The 25,279-nt window shown below is 41.8% G+C and overlaps 1 protein-coding gene across 10 annotated transcripts in view; it reads right to left on the bottom strand.

Annotated features, from left to right (window-relative positions):
• GALNTL6 (polypeptide N-acetylgalactosaminyltransferase like 6) overlaps nt 1-25,279 on the bottom strand; it is a 542,002-nt gene that overhangs the window by 98,732 nt on the left and 417,991 nt on the right. For all 10 annotated transcript variants that reach the window (XM_045018344.1, XM_045018346.1, XM_045018343.1 and 7 more), the window contains 2 exons: nt 24,651-24,836; nt 17,348-17,531 (listed from right to left, as the gene is read on the bottom strand). In XM_045018344.1, the coding sequence (XP_044874279.1) occupies nt 17,348-17,531; nt 24,651-24,836 (370 nt within the window). The remainder of the gene's footprint in view (nt 1-17,347; nt 17,532-24,650; nt 24,837-25,279) is intronic.

The following is a 25,279-nucleotide window of genomic DNA, read 5'->3' as shown; positions in this document are numbered from 1 at the left end:
GTTTCACTCAGGAAATGAATAAGTCAATAGAAGAGTTATAACAAAAATCCATCCAAAATCTCTGCCACTAAATTTAAAAAAGATGAATTAATTCATACGTTGTTTTCCTACGTATATTGTACAAGAGACAAATTGGCTGAGATTTACAGAGGTACTATAGTTACTTCATTTTTTTTTTAATGGCCATAAAGACTTCATAACAAGAGAGTATTTCAGAAGCAAATGGATTTTCTTATAATGACAAAGCATGAAAGAATTAGTAAGAACATATATATATATATATAATACATCACTGCAGTAAGTCAGTACCTGCCTTTTAGAGGCTCTGGGATCGAGAGGTCAGTGCTGCTAGAAGGCACAGTATAACTGTCCTCCTGACAGTCACAGTTTGATTCTACAGTAGTTTATACAGGTGGTGAATGTTGAGATACAGTATAAGAATATCTGCAGTGGATCATTTAACTTTTATGCAAGTAATAATAAATGTAAGTAACAGGGATGATGCCTGGTGTTCTTGTGGCACTATTCTGACCTTCTGTACAGAAGATTATTATTTTTAATGAAAACTCAATTATGTGCTTTAAGGCTTGATTATAGAGTGCAGTTTTTTTGGTTATGGGAAAATGAGGGGAGACTCTGAAGTATTACTTTGATTGATTTTCTATCAAAAGCTTTAATTAAGATGGTCGAGGTAAGCTTCCCATGTTTGCCACATTTTAATTAGTGTTGGAATAGTAATTTGCTGGGGTTGCAACATATAGCGCCAAAAGTTGTGTCCCCCACAGGAAGTTGTGGGGTCGTGGCTGCTGTTCCTGAGCCTAACCCTAGCTGTGGCCCCAGCCTTGGCCTCCTTACCCTGGTCCAGGTCCCCCCTCCCGGAGCCATGGCCCTGCTCTCGGCCCCAACTCGGGGGGGGGGCATGGACAGGAGTAAGGGGGCTGGCTTTCAGCACATCCACTATTACAAATGTTCCAGTGCCACTGAACAGGCACGCATTCCAGTGTGAATATTGACATGCACACATTTAAAATGTGTTTTCTGGGAATGCCCATGCAAGCACATTGAAATATGACTTCCATAAATATTTGGTCAATAAAATTAAACTGCTTGGACATCACTAAAAGTGAACACAAAAGAGGAGGCTGGAGTGTTTTCGCTTTAAAAGTTTAATCCAAATGTTGGGGAATTTTTTTATATTATTTGCCTAACTCTATTTACAACTAACTGATGGAAAATATTTTGGGAGATGCTTAATATTTTGTATGCCAAAGAGGCAACTTACTGTAGTGCACTGACTAATTAACAAATGAGTTAAGAAAATATACTCTAGAAATATCATTGCTGGAAAAGATTGGGGCAAGGAGGCCTGGAAGGTGGGGTTTTAAATGGGAGTGGCCTCTGCCACGTGTTTTCACTTGCATTAGAATTTAGCACACTATTGTATTATGCATTATGAAGTTTTATCTGAGATGCTTCATAACAAATACCAGGGCGGCATGCCTAACTGAAACACAAATGGCAGGAAACAGCAGAAGGGTAGTATGTTAAAGGCCCAGTGTTTATGGAATTAGCATCACCAGATAATCACAACATGAATGGCTGTAGTACTTTCAACTCCTTATCTGAAGGGAGAAATTTTCTTCCCACAGGCCCCAGAGGTGATGTTGGGAGATACAGCAGAAGCCATAACTGCCCAAATCCACTGCCTAGAAAGGGAGGATGTTTTTGTGGTTATAGCACTGGGCTGGGGCTTATGGGCTCCATTACTAGCTCTGCCACACACTCCCTGAGTCACATTGGGCAAGTTACTTACTCTGTGCCTCAGTTTCACACCCAAAATACAAATATTATTTCCCTACTTCCAAAGGAATAGGAATACATTCACTAATGTAGGTGAAGTAAAGAAATTTTTTTAAATAAGACCACACTCAAGAGGTCCTTATGAGAAGTCAAACAAACAAACAAACAAAAAGACATGCCCATGGAATTAATAAACAAAGAACATTTCCTTGCTTAGGGATTTATTTCAATCTAGAGGAAAAATTGCAGCAAAGCATGTCCATGTTCTCTCAGATGCTCATCATAGCTATCATCCACAAAACCATTATTAAAACAAAAGTATTACAGAATAATCAAAGAAAGACGGTTTACTTGCTATGTTTTAGGAGAGACCATCAGCAAACTCTGCTTCCTTCCAGGTGTCTCTCAGCTGTGGAGGAGGAAGATTTTTATATATTCCCTGACCTTCCAACATGTCTTGCAAAAGGCTAGGGCTACAATATGACCACGAAGAAAGACTGTATTTCTCAGAAAACCTATTGTCTCCTGGATGACAGAAAGAGACCAACTGGAAACTACTATGAGTCAGCATTGACCCTCACTACTGATGGAAGAAGGAAGTTCCAGCCCACTTACTTCACAGAGCTCAGACCCTGGACACTAAAAGTGGAATGGTGTCTTCTTTAAAAATCCAGACCGCTCCCTAAGATCACTTCTCCCCCCATCAATGACCACATTCCCTGTCCCACTTGTACTTTTAAGGGGCAAATCTGGAATAGAATAGAGCTAGCTGTGAAGAACTCCCCCACAAGTATGAAAGGGCCTGCACATCTAATAATTAGCCCAATACTGGATCAATTTCCAATTCCAGAATCTCAGTCCTAACAACTGATGCAATCATACTTACACCTGAAAGTGTATAAACCTGGAGTATAACCACGTTAAAAAAAAATGGAAGACGACCAGGACCACATTGAGTGGGCTATCTATAGCTTAGTATACAAGTCATGTCACCTCTCTCTTCTGCTCCCCACTCCTACTCAACTGGTTGCAGCTATTGTACCAACAAAGACCAACCAGGCACCGGGACACAGAATCCTTAATTCATCCATCATAGGAAAAGACTGAGGATATTCAACCAACAATGATATGTAGAAAAAAAATAACTGAAGAATTTAGCCAATCCACAGGAGTGAGAAGCTTCTCAAGTACCTTTAAGAATGAGAACCGAGACAAAAATGTTAGTTTAGTCTATGCCTCCCTGTTCTTACATCTGTTGGGGTGAAATCTTTATTCAACTGAAGTCAATGGGAATTTTGTCATAAACTTCAATGACTTATCACTGGAATTTTCTAATCCTGCCTTACAGTTTCCTCTATTGGCATTTTAAACAACAGTTCCAAGTATTCACCAAAATAATTAATAGATAATTGGGACACTTCTTTCTTCCTGATTTTAACTGTTGTTTGGCTAATTACCATCCCTAGAGATTCTTTGATTTAGCAGCAGCAGCAACACTGAATAATTTAAGCATATGGAAAAATCAAATGTGCAGAAAGGAAAGCTGTCATGAAATTCCCCTGATGTTCTCTTTTGGCCAACCAGTCTGCCAAACTGTCAGTCACTAATACTGCTATGTCACAGTGATGAGCTGTCACAGCTCAAGCTGTGGTTCACAACCACAGATTCACTCTTCCTTTCTCTGTCCCAACAAGAGTATCTCCAAAAGACTATGTTATTAGGATTAATTATCCATGTTGGAAAAACAGATAAAAGATGCCCCAAAGCCCTCTCTCTCTCTTATCCTCTACTTTAAGTTAGAAGTATAAATAAATCAATTATCTATCTATCTATCTATCTGGCACATTACTGTGGTGCAAGAAATCAATGCTTGGAGACAATACAAATAATAGACTGAGGGAGATGAATTCACTATTTAATACAAATGGACTTTGACCTTCTAGAGAACACTAAAGTTTACTTAAAATTTACTTTGTTTACTTAAACATATATCAAATTGACAATGAGGTCAGAAATCTTGTAGCATGGTTTCAATATCAAAATCACTTTCACCAGTACCACTCTCTCTAATGCTTTTCCAGTTGCAAGATATTTTCACTGCAGTGTATTCACTGTCTCCAGAATGATGACCATGTTATATTTACAAAGCACATTTTTAGGATTTGTTTACTTACATTTCTTAATAATACAACATCTCTACTAAACGGTGGATTTTCTGTAACATGAAATCTTTAAACCATGATTTGAGGACTTCAGTAACTCAGCCAGAGGCTAGGGGTCTGTTTCAGGAGTGGTTGAGGTTCTGTGGCCAGCAATGTGCAGGATGCAAGACTAGGATGATCACGGTGGTCCTTTCTGACCTTAAACTTTATGAGGATAAATAGGAACGATCAACTAGTTTAGGCTCAAAGTTTGCTCTTTCTTAAAAATGTGTAAGGAGAATATGCTCTGAATTCTAAATATCCTTCTAAATGTAGTGCTGCAAGGCATTGAAATGAAAGGTTAGATACTTGAGAAAGTTACAAATAGTTCAGAAAACAAAAACATTTGGTTAGATGGGATCTACCTAAAAATAGTTTGAGCTCCCATCCAGTAGCTAGATAAATGCTATTCCCACAGCTGTGCTAATATTATCAATGTTGTTGTAAACAAGGAAGCAAACAAAAAACTGTGTTAATTTCAAGCTTCATTAGAAACAGAAGGAAAAAAAATCAATGCTGAATGGAAATGGACACAATCATAGCTGAAGAAATATTATTTTTAATCTTCTACAACAACATTTCAAAGGCATGATGCTGAATATCTTGACTCACACTGTATATACTGCACTTATATTTCAGCAAGGATAGCCCACTATCATGGGTAGCATGATACACACAGCACTACAGTGATATGTAATAAGTTTAATTGCTAAGGAGCAATCAGGATATCTTGCCTACCTTCCTTTTGTCCCCACTGGAAACCAACATCAGTACGATTCTATGGATTATCTGGCTGAAAATTTTGTTAGAGCAGATGTTTTTCATCATTCTCCTGTAACCTAATTATCATAGAATCGTAGGACTGGAAGGGACCTTGAGAGGTTATCTAGTCCAGTCCCCTGCACTCATGGCATGATTAAGTATGATCTTAATTATGTCATCTTTGTGAGGTTGTTAAGTTCCACTGACCAATATAGAAAAAAGCCTTTTAAGATCTCCTCTAAATCTAGTTCTCTGACATGTCAGTGCATTCCCGCTGACAAGATTCCCAGGCTGACTCTAAATAGAAACTTCTACTTTTCTGGATTAGAATACCTTTTTCTATATTAAGCCATGACTAGTCAGTATAGATCAATGAATTTAAGGTCATTGGCTTAATCAGTCTGAATAAAGTCCCACTGAATAACCTATCTAGAGATGATTTGCACTTAAAATCTTTTCTTGCACTGTGCTTTGATTTTTTAAAAGTAGCATTTGAATTGAGACATTATTCCTTTTGCCAGTAGATGGAGATATAAGTCCAGTAATTTCTCCAGGAAGCAGATTTTTGGTGGTCTTTGCCATACTCCAACATTTGTACATATTATTTAACTAAGAGATTAGATTTCTCAACAATAATGATCTAATAATAATAATAATCATTAGATGAGACACATGACATTTGTCTACAATTGAAGACAATCAATCATCTTACTGGGCACAGCCATTCTTATATACTAGTCAAGTATCCCAGCTTTACCCTGGAATTTTTAAAGAAACGTTCATATTCAGAAAAATATTAATGAACTTCAAATAGTGCCAAGTTAAATAGAGGAAAAAACTGGACCTTATACTGTCAAATTTATTAAATGTGTGATCAATATTCTATTAATTTGCAGAATTGTGATTAACGAAGGAATCACAGCATAATAGAATATATGACACCCATTGTCCTCAGCACCGTACTGTTAACAAGTTTCTGGTTTTCTCTGTGCCATTAGAGGAAATGGGTAAAATTTCAGAAGCGTATTATAATTCACTTAGGAGCCTGATGTTGACTGCAAATGGGAGGTAGGTTTTGAAATGACTTATGTGATTTTGAAAATGTTACCCAATGCCATCAAGATGATCACAATGGTCCTTTAATCTAGGAAAATGTTAATACTGGGATTAATATAAAAACAGCTATTGTAACAACATGTTGCATTTATAGCACCTTCAATTGGGAATCTCAAATCATTTTTCAAATGTTAATTAAGCATCCTAATATCCCTGTGTGGTAGCTTAATATTATTATCCCTGTGTAACAAACTCAGGGTTTGTCTACATGGGAGAGTTCTAAAGGTATAAGCTAAGGTGTGAATTTAAGACAACGCAGTTAACCTGGTATAACCTCCAATAAGGATGCTCTTATTCTGGTACAAGAAAGCTTTTTTTGGTTCAGCTTGTGGCTTAAGAAGGGGTTTAAGTGAAACCAAAAGAAGGACACATATTGGAATTAGAGCATTCTTATGGGAGATTATAGTGGTATAACTATATTGGTGTAATGATACCAGTATAACTGATAAAACTTTCCTGTGTGAACAAGCTCTTAAAGACAAAAGACTATTCTTCCTCTCCTGAATTTGCTTTAAAAAGTCATGTAAAACATACTGAAATGCACTTCAAGCAGCGATACCACTGAAATCTATTATCTGAGAGATAATCATCACAGAATTCTGCATCACTTAAGACCCCTCCCTCCAACCCCCCCCCCACACACACACATTGCCTGAGTTTTGTCCTGCTTTCCAGCTTTTTTAGCCTTTTCTTTGGGTACCCTGTAAAGCTACTAAATGGCTTTTTATATATTCTAAATGGTTCAAGTGGAAGAATGTAGGCCACTGTTAGCATCTTCTGAGTCTTTTGTTCTCTCCCTCTGTTGCAGCTTTGTCACTGACCCTTCAGCCTCTAATTCACTGCACATCTCCATGTGTTTGTACTCACAGGGAAACAAAATTGCTATTTGCACTTGCACTAAAAAGTTTTGAGCAGGTCTGCAAAATCAGCTAAATTGTCTGCTGTGTGGAGCCAAGAAAAAGGTGGGTGATGTGCTTTGCTCATTATTTGCTAGCTCTATCGGTGACTAATTAACTTTGGTAATTAAAAACAAGCAATGCCTTGCCAACATTGGAAGTAACAGTTACAACAATTAGACAATGAAAAAACACCAAAGATACCGATCTCAAAAAAGACAAATGGTAGCATTTTGTAACTGAAATAACGCTCTCTAGTGAACATGGGGGGCTTTCATGATAATTGGCATTTCACAGGTGCTTGAGGCACCTGGTCTTTGACTCTTCCATCACAATGCCTCTGAAATGTGCAGTTATCTTGCAGCCACTATAACTATATCCTCAGAAATCTCACCTTATATGAAAGGAAAACACATCACGGGGATGCTTACACTGCACACTAGGCCTGTGCTTGAGTGTCCACACTGCATTGTAAACCTGGGTTTACAATTGGTGGACCTAGGTGTCTCAGCCATGCCAACGCAACCAGACCGTGCTACGGAGACCTTCTGGCTCAGATCAGTGGCTTGACCTGTATTCAAACTGCAAAAAGACAGGACTTGGACCTGAGTCACAGCAGGATATGGTCTCTGACAGGATAGGTGCTTGCTGATCTGAATCAGACTAATTTGTGTGTGAATGGAAGGGGGACTTGGGCTCAAATCTGAGTCACAGTCTGGGTTTAGTGTGCAGTACAGACATACCCACAGTGTCTAGGGATACATCAGAAGGTGATCTTGTCTATCCGTCTATTTTATTTCTAAGGCACCTATTGTGTTGATATCCAAGTGATATTCTCCAGATATTTTTAATAAAATATTTTCATAAGCTTTCTTTTCTGTAGCCTGAGATAAAACCTTGATATTGGGGATAGCTGCAAGGGTTAAAGGAAAGGAGAGTAAAGCGGGCACAGCTCTTCTGCTAATGCTAAAAGCAGAAGGCGAGATCTCCTGGTTGGATAAAGAGTGCTTCCCTACAGCTCCCCCTTCTTCACTCATGTGGTGAGAGCTTTCCCTTCCCATTTCCATTTACTGTAGCTGCTGGATACACATGCTTGTAGAGTGAAATAATGAGGGACTATGGATTGGAATCTAACTATAGCTCACACTCCTCCAAACCCCTTAACCCATTGAAAACATTCCTTGCAGGAGGTACACACGCATAAATGAAGAACACTGTTGCACTAACAATTAGATTATTTTACCACACCCATCAATCACACTGCATTAATTGGTCCCCTTGCCACTCTCTCCTCTTGTTTGATAGGTTATGTAACTAGATTGTAAGCTACTGGGACAGAGACCTTGTCTTCATATCTGTCTATAAAGTGCCAAGCACAAAAGAAATAATAATATGCATTTAAACAAGTAACCACATGGTTTATCTCAGTCATAGGTAAGAGAGCAGGCAACACTACTTGGCAGTATTAAGCTGTACTTTGCTGGAAATGTTTATACTTTCCCCCTTGAATAATATACTGCCTGTATGTGTGTATATTATACACACATTAGCTATCTAATTGATAGGCTCTATCTACATAATCCATCTACTCACCTATGGAATTATATTGCACCCGATCAATATGTAATACAGGGTTTGATTTCTGCATACAGGATTTGAGAAATATTGATTTTAGAAGGAATTTGTATGCCTGAAAGGTAAAATATTTGTTGTTCAGAAATACAGTATGTTTACTAGTCATTTCTGGCCTGGACATCTCTAACTTTGTTTATAAATCATCAGAAGGAGAGACAAGGTGGGAGACGGTGTAAACTCATTTCTCTCACTAACAGATGTTGGTCCAATAAAATATATTACTTTACCCACCATGTCTTTCTAATATCCTGGAACCAACACAGCTACAACACCTCTGCATACAGGAAGAAGTCATCTATATGTGGTATATAGAAATGAACTCAATGTAAGTTCACGCCAACACTTTCTTCTATTCTATTCTTTCATGTTCTTTTCTTATATTGCCCTCATCATCTTAGTATGTGAATGCCTTCCAGTATTGTGTTAAGCAATGTGACTACCATCTGTCACATGTGGTTCATTCTGTCTCTCTACCTTTTCCCAAGAAAACTGTATGTGCAGTCATAGAATCATAGATGATCAGTTTTGGAAGAGACCTCAGGAGGTCATCTAGTCCAACCCCTGCTCAAAGCAGAACCAACCCCAACTAAATCATTTGTCAAGCCAGGTCTTAAAAACCTCTAAGGATGGAGATTCCACCACCAACCTAGGTAACCCATTCCAGTGCTTCACCACCCTCCTCGTGAAATAGTTTTTCCTAATATCCAACCTACACCTCCCCCACTGCAACTTCAGACCATTGCTCTTTGTTCTGTCATCTGCCACCACTGGAACAACCTAGTGCCATAGTCTTTGGAACCACCCTTCAGGTAGTTGAAGGCTGCTATCGAATCCCCCCTCACTCTTTTCTTCTGCAGACTAACTAAGTCCAGTTCCCTCAGCCTCTCTTCGTAAGTCATGTGCCCCAGTCCCCATATCATTTTTGTTGCCCTCCGTTGGACTCTCTCCAATTTGTCCACATCCTTTTTGTAGTGGGGGGCTCAAAACTGGATGCAATACTCCAGATGTGGCCTGGCCAGTGTTGAATAAAGGGGAATAATCACTTCCCTTGATCTGCTGGCAACGCTCTACTAACTCAGCCCTATATGCGGTGTAGGATTTGGTCTGATTTTGTTTATTTTTGTTGTTGGGTTTTTTGGTATTATTTTAATTTAATTAATTTCAACCAAATACGTTTTGATATTGGAGAGGGCAAGGTTGAAGAAGTATACCTTGTAGCTGGAGTGAGAAGATGCTGTGGTTTGTAATGGTCTTTAATTCCTATGGGAGTTAATTCCACAGTCTTGGACTGGCTTCCAAGAAGGCACTGCCTCCTGCACAGATGAGCTTGAGCCTTATGGTGGAGAATACTACAGGAGCTGTTTGATGCAGAGTATTCAATTTGTTAGTGGAATTTTAGCAAGCGTCTCTTCCTTATCTCCTCCAGCACATGACTGAGTTAAGCAAGATGTAAATCAGATATATGTTATCAGTTCTGAGTTCAGCATTGTAGAAATAAAATGATAATATAGCCAGAGAATGGGTTAGATCTACATCATGTCTGTAGATATTGGAAGAAATGATGACTTTTAGGAAATATGGAAGGCTAGGAGATTTACAAAGCACAGACTGATAAACAGCCTCTAGTGACAAATTGTTTGCTGGGGGTAACTCTAGAAAAGTCAGTGAAGTCACACCAGCAGAAGGTTTGGCCTTGATTAATTAACGCTGTGTTAATCTGAGGTGTAAAGTTCAACACATGCATCTGTCTCTTATTCACTTATTTTTGGTGAAAATTTATTGGGTTATACAGAAACATTGCACTCCCACAGGAGGTAGGGTCACATTAACAGAAGGAGGGAATATGCCTTAGTAGGGGTTGGGTGTGTCATGGGTGTGTCAGTTTTTCCATTTTTCATTACAAAAATCTTATGATCTTCATAGCACCACAGGATTAGGAGAACACAAAAAGGTATCAAAGTTATTGTTGACTGTCTTTGGTCCACTGCCAACCACAGCTTAACTAAACCAGAAAATCTGGCCCTTAGTCTATGCAAACTCACATGGTCTGGATGCTGTCTTTATGCAGTATACCCTGTGAATAGCCAAGAAAACACAACAGAACTATGCTCAGATAGAAAAAGAAATATTGGCAATTGTTCCTGGTTGTGAGAGGCTTTATGAATATGTTTATGGGCAGAGATCAGTCATAGAAGACACAGACTATAAAGCAGCGGAAGCCATATTATAGAAATCATTGTCCAAAAGCACTGCCTAAACTTCAGAAAATGATCATAAAATTGCAAAAAAGCATTTGTCAAATGTGAAATACAGGCCTGGTAAGGAGTTTCTGTGAGCTGACATGCTTTCAAGAGAACGTATAAATAGTGAAAGCAAGGAGCTTCAGGAAAAGGGTTGTGAAGTAAATATGACTATTTCTAAAATAAAATGTGTCAAGTTCAGACAAGACACTAACCTTACAATAGCTTGCAAGAGTAATTGTAGATGCAATTCAAAGAGAAGGTGACTGGCAATCTGCCAGGCTCTCAGCTACGCCATCCACCCCAAGGTCATATGTCATAACCAATCTGAAGGTCAGTCCCACAAGAGGAACCAAAGACATCAACACAAAGTCAAGGAAGCTACTGGTTTCCTTTCCTTGTGAACATCCAGAATGCAACTGAAATTATCTCTATACAGATGCCTCACCGCCCAATAGTATCTGAGTGTCTCACAGTCTTTAATGTATTTAGCCTCATAACATGCTTGTGAGGTATGGCAGTCTTAATATGCCTATTTTACAGATGGGGAACTGAGGCACAGAGAGGCTAATGACCTGGCCCAAGGAATTCTGTAGTGGACTCACACCAAGATCTCCTAAGTCATAAGCTAATGCCCTAACCACTGAACCATTCTTTCTCTCTTATGATCTGAAAAATAACACACTCTCATTCCGTCCAGTAAAAAATTCCAGGAGCAAACAACAGGTTTGAAGGTGGCAGATCTACTTCAGCAGCTGATCAGGCCACTTCAGAAAGAACTACACTGAAGGCAATATGTAGTTCTAGGGCCACACAGACATGGAGTTTCACAGGTGGAAGTCAGCAGTTCAGAGATCACAGCTATTGACAGATGTCCATTAAGGAGCAGAATAATCCTCTCAGCTGTCAGGACATTCAGATAATGTATTTTTATTATAACTTATTTGTATTCCAATAGCTTCTAGTAGCACCTCTTTCCCCTCCTCAATCATGGCTGAGGGCCCCATTGTGCTAGGTGCTGTACAAATATATAACAGAGTACCTGCTCTGAACAGCTACCCTGTCCTTCCTCCTATATATCTCTATATGTTTAATCTATTGGTTTTATTAGTTTGTGCTTGCTAAGTGGTTGTTTTGAATTGATATCGTAATTTATTTGGATATGATAAAAAATGAATTGTAACAGCAGCCACTGGTATCAATGGTTACTAATGCCTGCCAGAGGTAGGAACATTTTGTAACACTAATCAATGTCATGTGACAGGTGCTAGGGCATAAAGAGCAGTCTCTTCCCAGCACTCTTGTGTGTCAAACCACTATTATATTTAGCAGACCCATTTATCTTAGCACAGAAGAGTTGGGAAGCCTGCATAAACAATGTTAGGAGTATAGAATGATCCCTAAGGATCACCATATATATGTTAGAGATGAGATTTTAAATGTCATTGGACAAACTGCTTTTTGGAGATGTACACTGGAGCTTCGATGGAAGAATTTAGCTTGTAGGGCTAAATCCTGGTCCAATGAAATCCATGGAAGTTTTGCCATTGCCTTCAATGGGCTTGTAACGGAGCCCTCCTGGCTCCTCCACAAAACTCAGTCAGAGACCACTCAAAGTGTATGCACCAGTGCTCTTTTATTCTTGTGCCAGTTCCCACCACTTGCTATATACACTTTATACACTGTCTCCAGGCCAATACCCTGGCGGACCACTAGCTTCCCCAGCTAGCAGGAATCTAGAGCCACACGCTCCTCCCCTTCCTGTGTTCCCCCACCCAGCTTCCTCCCTGCCAGCTTTATACAGCCAGCTGGCTAATCAGGCCCGCAGGTGCCGAATGTTCAAGTAATCAGTGTGCGGTCTCCCCTGCCAGCCCCAACTAATTCCACTTAATTGGAGCAGGCTAACAGGGATCTGGCCAGGATCTCCTGGCCAGCACCCTTTTACAGGGCTGCAAATTCAGGGTACATGCACTGGCATCATAAAATCAACATAGTTTGGGGGATGGGCTGCTGGGTCACTCACACATTTCCAAAGTCATAACCTTTATGCACGTTTTAGTCGAAAGCCAATTTGTGATGAGCAAGTTACAAAGGAATGAAAGTGGGGATGCCTGATCGAAAAGCTGAGAGATGCACTGCAGCTATACTCCCAGTTCCTCTGTAATTAGGAAGGAAGCTGCTGCTTGAATGACAATGTGGATGTATGTACTTTAAGACATACCCACACGTTTGTTTCAAATGGCTAAGAGTCCAGATTCTTCCCAGTCAGGTGGATTTTATACAGAAATACAGTGTCCAGTAAGAAGATGCAACTGCCACACGTAATCAACTGCCAAATTGGATGACAGTAAAAACAAAAAGTAATTTAATTCCAAAGTTACCAGCTCAGCTGGCTATGGAGTTCAGCAAGCTGCCGAATACTATCACAGCAAAAGCCTACCTGACAACAGTTCTGATTGTTAGTGTAGGGGCTACGCACACAATTTTCTCTGCTTATGTCCACTGCAGCAATATTTTGATTGTGTGCAGTCAGAACGCAAGTCTCTTGTTCAAATAATATAGTGGCTGTGCTTTAGTTTTCCATACTGTGGTCTGCTTTCTGATGTGCATCACATCTTGGGCTGATGTGACCTTCTGTGCTAAGACACACACTGTGCCAGCATCTTCAATAGGGCGGGGGGAAACAAACCAAAACAAAAAAGAAAAAACCACCACCACCACCACCACTTTTGAATCACATAGCTATTAACTGCTGGTTAATATCTTACTAAATATATTACTAAAAAAGTTGGCAGTTTCTCAGTTCATTAAGAATCTGCCCAGATTGGAAACTGTTGGCAAGAAGTACAACTATTAGAATACCAGTGGCAAAATATTTAGCCTAACAAAAAATAAAATCCCTACTGCTTACAAAATAGTAGCATGTTGTTAGTTGAATCTGCCTCTAATGTCAGGACATAAATACCTAAAGGGAAATGGTTCAACTTCACTGCTACAAAAACTGTCTAGGTCAATTAACTTTCTGATGGTCTAGGCATGAGGTTTGTAAGGTTTACTTTATTTGTCATATGCTATGTATTAAAAGCATCAGATATTTTTAAGGCTGTGAAAATAAGTGGAGTAGAAGTTGTATTTTTTCTGCATAAAGAAAAGCAGTACTGGCTTTGAAAGACAAAATAATAATCGCTAGCCAAAGCAAAACCACACTGCTTTTTAGCAATGCTTTGGTCCCTTTTGGTCTTGGAAAGAAAGTACTTCTGAATGGAAGAACTGACCTAGCACAAAATGCCTAGGGTTGCTGCCTCCCTAGGTTTTCACAGGTTTGCCCCTTTTTTGAGGTAGCTGTCCCAAGAAATCTACAAGTCTTTCCAGGACATTAAAAGTCCTGGTTTTTGTCAGTAGTGTCACCTCTCGAGCACCTGCTAGTGGATAAAAGCCCACCTCCTCTGTGGTGTTGTTGCTCACCTCGGTCCTGGCTGCTCCATGGCTTTCTGTCAGGAGCCATTAAGCAGCCACTACTTCCTACCTGACTAATAAGCTGATGAAGAGAGCAAAAAGCGCTCATGTCAGCAGCTTCACAGTGCCCTGCTCCTCACCATGGGGTGGCTGCTTCTGCTCAGCAGGGCCCCGCTCTGCCTCCTGGAGCCACCTCCTGTCTCCCACACCGCTGCTCCCTTCTGTACTCCCCTTTCCTAGCTCAGAATGGCCCCTATTTTGTACCTCAGAGGTGGCAGCCCTATGGCTACCTCATATTCTGCTTCCTAGTTTGTGATGTAAAGTAGTGGTCCCACGTTCAATACCATTTTATAGCTACCATAGGTCTGATCCAATCCCCAGGAAATTAATAGAAAGACTCCCATTGCCTTTGGTAAACTCTGGATCAAACCCAATATTGTCTACTGAAACCAAGAGAATTCAAATCACATCAGAGGTGCAAGTACTACAGGCCTGATTAAATCCTTCCTTGCACCTTGTGTAGTCATTTATATCTGTGATGAATGAAGGCAGTCAGTGTCATGCTATCATTCTGATTTAGTAACATTTTATGCAAACTTTGCACAGAGCTGTATAACTACACACGATGTAAGACCTTGTTTGCACTGGAAAGTTGAGCCGCTTTAAATATACTGGTACAGCATAGTCCTCTATGTGTGGACACTGTTGTATTGATTTAAAGGTGTTTATACTGGTATAGCTATTTCAACATGGGAAGGGGAATAAGCTGTACTGTTATAAGACACTTTGTACCCATATAACTGTGTCCGTACTTGGGCTTTTACCAATATAACTATATTGGGAAAAAAAGAAACCTCTCCCCCAACAACCATCATGTCTACACTTCGATACTGTGTAGAGTACACACAGTACAGGTATAAATAGCAATGCAGATGGTGAGGCACTGCTTAATCAAGTAAGGTTACACCTGAACCCTAGGATATGTACCCTACAGAGGCTGTTTACATACCCAAGATGTGCCTCCCATGTCTACACTGTTATTTTTAACAATGTAGTGTTCTGCTGTCTCCCCACAGACAGATCCTTTCCCTCACCACCGTAAAAGGCTCTGGCAGTGGGGAAAGGCTCTGGCAGCTCTACAGATTACAGCATCTAAAGAAGCTGCCTGCATAAAATATATGTATGATATTGTATTTTCTTGTCTTGTGCTTTTGTTACAGATTGTTTGACATTACTAGACTACATATACCATGTAGACTGTCCTTGTTTATGATGCCTCTTTATAAAAGACATTATACAAAGATAATGTTTTCAAAGATAGTGAATAAAAACAAGAGTTGTTTTCCACCCAATGCACTTTTAGTCTTAAATGCACACACCATTTCTCATCTTTCTTCATTTACCAGATTTTAGCATTGTTTCGGATATAAACTTAAAAAAACATTAACTTTTGCCAAAGCAGACCACATGTTGTTTAAATGGTACATTTAACCATGGAGAACTTTATTCTAACCCATCCCGTTGGAATCCAAAAAAATTTCAAAAGTTTATATAAGACATCTAGGTGCTGTTATTCTAAGGGTAATTTCTGCTATTCCATATTGTAGTGCTTATTTTTGCCATTTTATTGACTAGAGGAAAACAGTGAAAACCTGCCTATGACTTGCTAGTATAAAAGCTAGGGCTGCCTGGAGATGCATTAATTATTTCTTTGTTTTGAATTGGACACACAGATTTTAATGTCTCCCTTTTAATTCTCTTTTTTCCTCTCCTCTGAGAGTTGAGTGCTGCAAAGCATTAGAAAAATGCAAGTGTTACAAAAAATAGCTCTGAACCAGAGCTGGAGGACTGCAATTGGTGGTGGTGGAACCCATGTATAAAGGTGTGGCTCAAAAGCTAAACTGGACTATCCGAAGTGCTAGGTGACTTCTGGTCTGGAAGCAGAGAATTGGTAGCTGGCAAGAAAAGATGACTCTCCAAGGGACTTGGGAGGAATTGTGGGAAGGCATTGGAGGACTAGTGGCTCTTGAGCATTGTATTGCAGCACTAGCCTGCATCCACATTATACTAGCCTGCATCCACATGGTCATGTTAGTAGCTAATAAATTGTGCTCACTTTGACACTGTTGCACATGAGTGAGGGGACTTTATGTGAGACAGGATCAAGATAACTGGAGCAATCTAGCTATAACACAAGTTAATTTTGTAGTGAAGATAAGCCCAAGGAATCAGCATCTTTTCCCCCAAGGACAGAACCTGTTAAATCCATGGAAACTGATTCTGCATGGATCAGACCTATTTTTTCAGGTAGCACCGGGCTTTGAGACCAGAGAAAGTTTTTTTGATGTCTTTAAACTGTGAAAATCTGAATGGCAGCTCTAGATACAATGCTGAGTTTCAGTAATGGACAATGAGAGCATCAGAGCAAATCTCATTGCCAGCCCTGCTGGGTTGTGAGCTGCATGAGTGATTCTGAAAGTTTAATGAACTAAGCCAGGTTTCTCTCTCTCCTCTCTCTCTGCTGATGAGGATAAATCCCATGTTGTCCTTACATGACAAGAATAAAATAAAATAAAAATAGATCCAGCTTTGTGGAGACTAGTAGGTCATTACTATGAATTATCTGATCCATACAATACCAGGATCTGACACTGTCATATCAGAGATTATTTACAAATCAGCTTGATACTGTTCTGCTTTGATAGGACTGTGTTTAAATTATAGTAATACATAGACAGTAGCAATACCATCCATCATAAATAGAGCCTTTACTAGCAGAATGTGGACTCAGCTATTGGTGCAGCTATTGCATCATTCTTCAGCAAAGGAATCAAACTAAAGTATGTTCAGAAAATATTCTGAGGAATAAGAAGAGAATAACTATAGTCACATTTATTTCTTGTCCTCTCCCAACTCTTCTTTTCTGTTAACTACAAGTATGTGTTTCTGCCTTGGTCTGTCTCTTACACACAAAGTCCTCTTCCCTGCCCTCCTCCCCCAATCCTGCCAATACATGCCAGAGGCAAGGAAGCTCTGTGCATCCAAGCACAACCTCTGCTATTTCATCACTTGTTACATTGACCTTTTCTCACTGTTTTGCCATTTGTGGCTGTTTGCTTTTATTACCTTTAATTAGGGCTAATTGGTCTAGAAAGCCCTGGGCTTGGTGTTTCTGTTATCACAGTTACCTTATTTGCTCTCTCTGCCTCTTGTTCCAACTCTTCCCTTTACTGCTACTTACTCAAAGGGGTCACTGGGATCAGACCTCTGGAGCTCTGGAGGAATCGGTATTCTTTTGTAGTACATTTCCCAGTCGAAGGCTCCTCGCATGGCATCCCCCGCCTGTGCCTCATAGCCAAAGTGATTGTGGTCAATGACATCGATCATGGGACACACAATGGTTTTGTGGTTTAGTGCAATCTGGTCTGAAAGATGAAAGCAGAAAATAGGAAATGGCATGTCTAGTCAAGCCATCTATCATTACTGCAAAGCAAATCCCCCAGGTTTTTTGAAGTTTGAAGGCTGCCTGCTTAGTTCCCTACGGCCCCAAAATCATTTCACTTTTGAAATCTGCATCAGGCCTTTATCTAAAGTGGACTTAATGCAGTTGGGCATTGATTAGAAGCAATTATAATTCTTTAAAGTGAGTCACATCCCAGTGAGACCCAGAGAAGTCCAGTCATCTATATCTCTGTCACTTTGCTACTCTGGGCTGTCCCCAATCTGTCAACAAAGGAACTAGCCAGCAAGTAAAATATAAAAACACTACTTGTTTAGTGTGAGGTCTGTACAGCAGGAACTTGAAGAGGAAATGCTTTCCCATTTATTTGTGTTTCAGTGTATGAATACTGGACTTTGCAGTAATTCTGCGTCTGCTGTTGTGGCATTTTAGTGTGAACCAGTTTCTAATTCAAATACTGAAAATTAAAGGTGAACTCCAAAGCCAGTAGCAATAACATGCAAAAAAGTTTTGCTCATTTCTATGAGGAATGAAGACGACCCCAGTGTATTCTTTTCTCTTCCTCTCTCTTTTGAGAAATGTCAGTGTGAGACTCAACTTCCCACCTTTCCTCATTTGAGGTTTGGAAAAGGGGCAGCTCTGAGATGAGCAGTAGTGTGAAATGGTTACGTTTGGAAGTTCAGTAGTCTTTTCAGACTTATACCTCTAATGGTGAAAAACATGTTAATTATCTCACAAAAATCTGCAGGCCTCCTCTAGAAAGCTGTAATGAGGTTTCCTGTTATTAGGATATAATTACTAAAAGTAACAACATTGACTAGTGCGCCAGGTAGTAGTATATTTAATTACCACCACCATGTCAGTTTTAATACCATCTCTTTTCAGTGGCAGTCCTAGCAACAATCAACATGGGATTATGACATTTTGGCCCTGATGCTCTCCTCTAGTTTCACAGATGGAGGGAAGCTAAAGCGTATGGGTTTGGGGGCATTGGGCAGGTAGAGAGGTGGCTTACTAGCATGAGCCCTTCCCATCCCCTCCAGGAACCTGCAGAAGCCTCTTCTTGTGAACAGATGGCAGGATTGGAACCCTCTGAGTCAGAAAAGGGCACAGATAGGCACGAAGAGAACTGGATTGGAGTGGTGCTCACTCACCATGGCATCATCTTCCTTCAAACCTGCAGTACTGTCAAGTGTTGCACTAATCTATGGAACCGATTCCTCCTTCAAGAGCATTGTAGTGAGTAGCCTGTCCCTCTAAAGCCTAGTGGCCTGCCCCATACATGTAGCCCTGCCTACCACACCTGGGATAAGGTGTACAGTTTAATTAGTAGAACCAGTTGGATAAGGAGGAGCTGATTCTCCTATAAAGAGGAACAGGACACTTCAGAGAATAGAGAAAGAAACATTACAGAGACTGCTAGCAGTGAGTAGGAAACCCTGAGTCTTCAGGAAAAAAGACTCCAGGAAGGGGAGACCTGGGAGACCTCAGTGTGAAAGACAGAGTGAATGAGAAAGAGTTGCTGAAGATTTGAGGACTTTTGTTTTGGGATTGATTTTGTTATGTTAATAAACTCAGCTCCAAGGAGGGTGTGTTGCAGCAGAGAAAAGTTTGTCTCATAGTTTCAGGGGCCCTGAGCTGAAGAAAAGTGGGGAAACAGAGGAAGGACTGCTGAAGAGTGATCTCAAGCCACAAGGGCATGCTCAGGAGGCAGCCAGCCTAGCCCATTTACAAGGCTCTTTCATGGCAGTATGGCTCTTGATGGAACCATGTTATCGTGTGTGAGGAAGTACTGATCCTCCGTTCAAATTCAGCCTTCTGCACTCTCTCCCCCGCCCACACACACACACTTGAAGAGGTACTGTAATGACTGCTGAGCTACGGTTGAAATCCAGTATAACTCCCTTTCCAACTGCTCATAATTCTCTCAAATTCCTTTTGGTCTGAAAATTTCTGTGCTCAGCTTTTGCCCAGAGGCCATTTCTTTTGGAAAGTTTCAACAAAATCTATTCATTTTTAAATTGTGCATTTTTTAAAAAATGCACACAAAACCCCCCAAACCAAATAATGTGCCAATAATCAGAACATTTCATTGTTGTTGTACTGCTGCTGTGGTGAGAGAGAAGGCCTGGTCTATATGAGAACATTGCACTGCTTTAACTAAAGGTACAAGGTGGGTCTCTTTCTCTCTCTAACGTTCTGGGACCGACACGGCAACGACTACACTGCGTTAACTAAAGGTATGACTTTGAACCGATCTGATTAAACCACAGCAAACAAATCCTGTGTGGACACTCATTTCAGTGTAAGAGTGGCTTATTTCTGATTAGTGTAAATCAATTAGGAATCAGTTTAAGCTAACGCCAAATAAGCCACTCTTATTTTGTATTAAACGTTTCCATACATGGGCTTGCACCAGTAAAAAGACAATTTGACTTAAAATGTTGCAACTTTCTCATGTCATAAACCCCTAAGTGATTATTATTTTTCAGCCCTAGTATTTGTGAGGTCTCTACCAGATGAACTGTTCAGAAATAGGGTTGGGGCAGGCTGATAAACACAGAAAGCCTTCATACTAGAACACAGTTGAGTTTGTCTCACTGTGAGGACTTTTCAACATGCTTTGCAGATCCAATCAGACATAATAAGGGCAGCCTAGCTCGCCCTGTGGATGCAGCATCAGAGCAGTAAGTGCCAAATGTGCCATCTGCTTCACTAGAGTTTCATTTAGTGTCATTCAAAAAATGCAGGATGTGTTGAAAGAGCTATGAGGTGCATCCTTCTGACCCACTGTCAGATGCTGCTCCCATTTAAGCAACTAGAAATTTTTCATTTACTTTAAAGGGAGTAAGACTGGTCGTGAAATGGTTTATTCCTCCTTTTAGGAAGACATAGTGCAGGCTGCCCTTGAAACTTTTTTGTTGTTGTTCATCTTGTGTTTGCCTTGCTTTATTTTCTGTTTCAAGTTCCAGGTCTAATGGGTGATTCTTGGGTAGGGTTGCCAGGCATCTGTTTTTTGACCAGAATGCCCGGTTGAAAAGGGGCCCTGTTGGCTCTGCTGACCAGGCTATTAAAAGTCCGGTTGGCCGCCTGCAGCGAGGCAGACAGGGTGCCTGCGTGGCTCCCAGAAAGCTGCTGGCATCTTCCTCTGGCTCTTAGGCTTAGAGGGTGGGCATGGGGGCTCCATGTGCTGCTCCTCCCCTCCAGTACTGGCTTTGCAGCTCCCATTGGCCGAGAACTGAGGCCAATGGGAGCTGCGGGGGCAGCGCCTGCTGCAGGCAGGGGCAGAACCTGCACCTAGGACACAAGGGGAGATGCTGGCAGCTTCCTGGGAGCCAACTGAGGTAACTGCTGCCCAGAGGCCCTCCCCCCCCCGCACCCAAACTGCCTGCTCCAACTCAAAGCCGCCTCCTACACCCCAAACCCCTCATCTCTGGCCCAGCCCCAGAGCCTGCACCCCCAGCCCAGAGCCTTCGCCCCTTCCCACACCACAGCCACCTGCTCCAACCCAGAGCCCCCTCCTGCACCCTGAATCCCTCATTTCTAGCCCCAACCCATTTCTAGCCTGCACTCCAACCCCGCTGCCCCAGCCAGGGGCCCCCTCCCACACTCCAAACCCCTTGGCCTCAACCCAGAGCCCCTTCCTGCACCCCAAACCCCTCATCTCCAGCCCCAACCTAGAGCCTGGACCCCCAGCTGGTGAAAATGGGAGAGTGTGGGGGAGAGCGAGTGACAGAGGGAAGGGGATGAAGTGAGCAAGGGGGGACCTCAGAGAAGGGGTGGGGCAAGTGCCATTACAAGGGTGTTCAGTTTTCTGCAAATAGAAAGTTGGCAACCCTATCCTTGGGTAGGATTGCCAACTTTGTAATATTTAAAAACCAGACACACCAGCAGTAGTTCTGGAACCTCCCCTTCCCTTCCCTGTCTCTCCAAAGCCCTGTCCCTGCCCCACCCCTTCCCCCAGGCCTCACCCCTGCCCTTTTCCTTCCCCCTAAGGCCCCGCCCCCATTCACTCCTCTTTCCCCCTCCCTCCATCGCTTATTGCTTTTCCCCTTTCCTGCTCTCCCTGCGTGAGTTGGGAGGGACTCACCTACAGAGCCGGAGCTGGGAGCTGCAGCCACCCAGTAGGGGCTGGCGCAGGTGATGACTCAGTGCCTCCCTCCCTGCCCCTCCCCCCCCCTGCAGTAGCTGGACTTTGGGTTTCCAGACCAGTCAGATCTACACTGTCAAGTTCCCTTTTCAACTTGACTTTCTGGTCAAAAACTGGACACTTGGCCATCCTAGCCTTGGGCCTGTTTATCTCAAGCCTAAGTTTTAGAATGGTCCTTGCTGACTCACTGGATGTTATTTCCATTGGACCTGACACCTAAGGAGAGGGGGACTCAATTTCAGGGCCTTGCTTCCTGTTTCAGTTTACTTTAGAAAGGAGCCAACTGTGGCCGGAAGATGACAGCTATCGCCCCACCCCCCATAACACCTGAGTATAACCCAGACCTTCTCATTTGTCTGTGTGTTTGCCTGAGGAAACTGAGTTTGTGATTAAGCTGAGACTGTTTGGAGGAAAACCCAGTTAAAAGTTTTTCTCCCCTCAGAAAAGGGTTAAGAAGAAAAGCTGGGTTTGTAACTTTTGATTTTCCAGCCTACTGAAGTTAGCAAAGTAAAAGGTTTACATCACACATCTGCGGTTATTAAAAAATTAGGTCAGAAGCCTAAAGATTTTTGCACTAGTTGAGGGATCCACTGAGTAACATCCAGTTAACCCTTAAATCCCAACAGCAGGCAGAAGCAGGGCCGGCTCCAGGCACCAGCGAAGGACGCAGATGCTTGAGGCGGCCAGTACAAAGGGGCAGCACTCCGTCCGGTATCAGGGCTGCACCTCCGGGTTCTTCAATCCCTCTCTTCTTCTTTGAGCTGCCACTGAAGAGGAAGAGAGAGAGTGAAGGACCCGCTGCCAAATTGCCGCCAAAGAATGAAACGGCGCTATTGGGCTGCCACCGATCGGCTTTTTTTTTTTTGCTGCTTGGGGCGGCAGAAAAGCTGGAGCTGGCCCTGGGCAGAAGACTCCCATCTGTGCTAGATAAGGTGAGCACATCCAGCAGTGACCTGACAGTGTAGCTTGTGGAAGTCTACTGGTCTCTCTGCTCCTTCACACGACCAGCAGCTTGAATTTTACATGAAGATGGTGGTGCTATTTAATAAAAGGTTAATGCTGATGCTGTGAATAAGGAAAAGTGACAACTAGGGAATAGACTGGATGCATAATTTGGGTACCCTAACAGGGGCACCATTTCAGATTTTGGTGAGGAGGGGGCAACTTGAACCGTGATTCCAGGGGCTATATAGGCACCCGAAAGCTGTCATCTTTTTTTCCCCCTCAGATAATAGGGGGGAAGCAATAAAAAATTATAACTCAAAGGGTGCATGTGTCTCAACTCAAAAAGTTTGAAAAGCGCACAGGGTGCAGGCAGGGGATAGCTTGGGGCTGTGTTCAGGCAGGGGTGTGGTGCAGGGAGAGAGGTAGCTAGGGGCTGTGTGCAGAGAGGGGGTAGCTAGGCGCTGGGAGGGGTGTAGCTTAGGTACAGGGAGGGAGCTGTGTCCGAGGGGGTGCTGCTGCTGTGGGGCTGGCTATACGCTCAGTCCCTAGTTGGCACAGTGGCAGCAGCTCCGCAAGGCAGCAGCTGTAGTGAGGGGCACGCTTTGCTTGCTTGGCTACACAATGGGTGAGGGTGACAGGGACACCCCAACGTCAGGCACCACTGGCTCTGCGCAGGGGATTGGGATTCAGGCTCCTGGTCCCAAGCAGCGTTGCTAGCAGCGGCTCCATGTCAGGGGAAAGGGGAAATGCTGTGGCTGCAGATGGCAACAGAACAGGGCAGCAGGAGGAGAAGAGGCTGCATCTTTCCCCCCACTGGGAACTTTACCCAAATATGGTAAAAAACTCGGGGTGGGGGGAGTGAGGGAGATGCCTCCTCCTGCCTTCCCTAATGGTGGCCCCGTAACCGTAGTCAGAAAATATATGATCTTCAATACCAACATAATCCACAAAATTTATCTGACAGGGATATTTAGGGAGACTGGTTATTGGTCTTCTGGGTTATGTTGCATAGTTCGGAAACAGAACTAGGTGTTTTGCTGCTTAAATATGTTTAATCAGCATGTTTTGCCACTAAATCAGTTCCAGCAGCAAAACTCAAGACATAATGACCATTCACTGAGGAAAGGCTAAACTGCCATCCTTATGCGAGATTCTTTTAATGAAAAAAAGAAAAAGGTTTCTTGTCTGTACTAAAGGAAGGAAGCACTCATCTTTGTCTGGAGGGGTGAGTAGTCAGATGTGTAGGGAAGGGAGCATTGTTTCCTGACTTAAATCCTAGGCTACTTACAACTGTTTCTTCCCAAGCCTTTGACTAATGGAACTTTGCTGGTTCCAGCTAGAATCCAGCACAGCAGTCAATAGCAAATCATCCTTTCTGAGCTTCCTATTGTGAATGCAGTTATTGGATTTAACTCCAAAATCTGGTATATATTTACAACAAAAGATGATTTAGTGGACTGTGGAAGAATAAGGAGTACAATAGCTGCATATCAAACATTCCTTAATGCTCTTAGGTTTACAGTACATTTTGTACCTAGTACTAGACGTAGAGGTCTCTTATTAAAAAAATAAATTAAACTAGGGAAGAGCAGAACTATATTGCAAAAGTTATACTAGTAATCTCTGGAATAAAGAAGCTCAGATTCCTGTGTTTTGCCAGACAAACAAGCTCTTTCTTATACTGACTTCTCAATTTCCAGATAACATTATATATATATATATATATAATATATATATATATATATAATATATATATATATATATATATATGTCCAATTATTCCAGCAAAAATCAGTGGTGTATTGTATATGAAGGTCTAGAAATCTCATGCTGTGCGTGGGATATCAGAATTGTCACAAGCCACCTGCAGTACAGTACTAACTTTTTTATATAGTGCAAGGATCTGCTTATTTTGGGGGCACAAATTTAATTCTTGTAACTATACCATGTGTTCTGACTTTAATGGCCAATTAATGTTCAAGCACTTACTAAGCAATGGAGGCAGCCAATTCACGTTGACTTCACAATGGGAATCCAGGAACGTCAAGACTTCTCCTTTAGCCATCGAGGCTCCTAGCAATCTGGTCCGAATCAGCCCTTCTCGTTTCTTGGTGCGCACAATCCTCACTTTGGTAAAACGGGCCATGTACTCCTCCAACTTCTCTTTCAAGTGTTCTGGAAAGGAGGGGAAAAGGGTAGAGGTGTCAGCCATGGAGGGCCAAACTAAGAACAGGCATTTGTGAAAAATGCAAACAGACACCACTATAAGCATTCAGCGCCCCTTTATTTCGTGTAATTTCAAATCCTTCAGTATCTGCCGTAAACCCTTTCTGAGATGGTTCATAAATTGTAAATGATCTTTGTTCTAATACACGGAGGAAACCACTGACATTCTAGACCTTTTACTGCTACTTAACTGCTACTGGCAAGTTGCCATGCACCATATAATCACGGCCAAACCAACTGCAGAATGTTCACCCATTCTCTGGTTCCTGCAGCCCAAGGCCAGCTGATCATCTTGACATATGGTTTTACAAACAATGCCCTTTCCAAGTGGGCTTTTACTTGTATTAATTATGCAAGATGATGCATGGAAAGCAATTTTTAAAAATTAAGTG

This window comes from Mauremys mutica, chromosome 5 (genome assembly GCF_020497125.1).
Source record: "Mauremys mutica isolate MM-2020 ecotype Southern chromosome 5, ASM2049712v1, whole genome shotgun sequence".
Classification (NCBI taxonomy): Eukaryota; Metazoa; Chordata; order Testudines; family Geoemydidae; genus Mauremys; species Mauremys mutica.
Note: the sequence above shows the minus strand (reverse complement) of the source record. Positions and strands in the feature narration are given on the sequence as shown.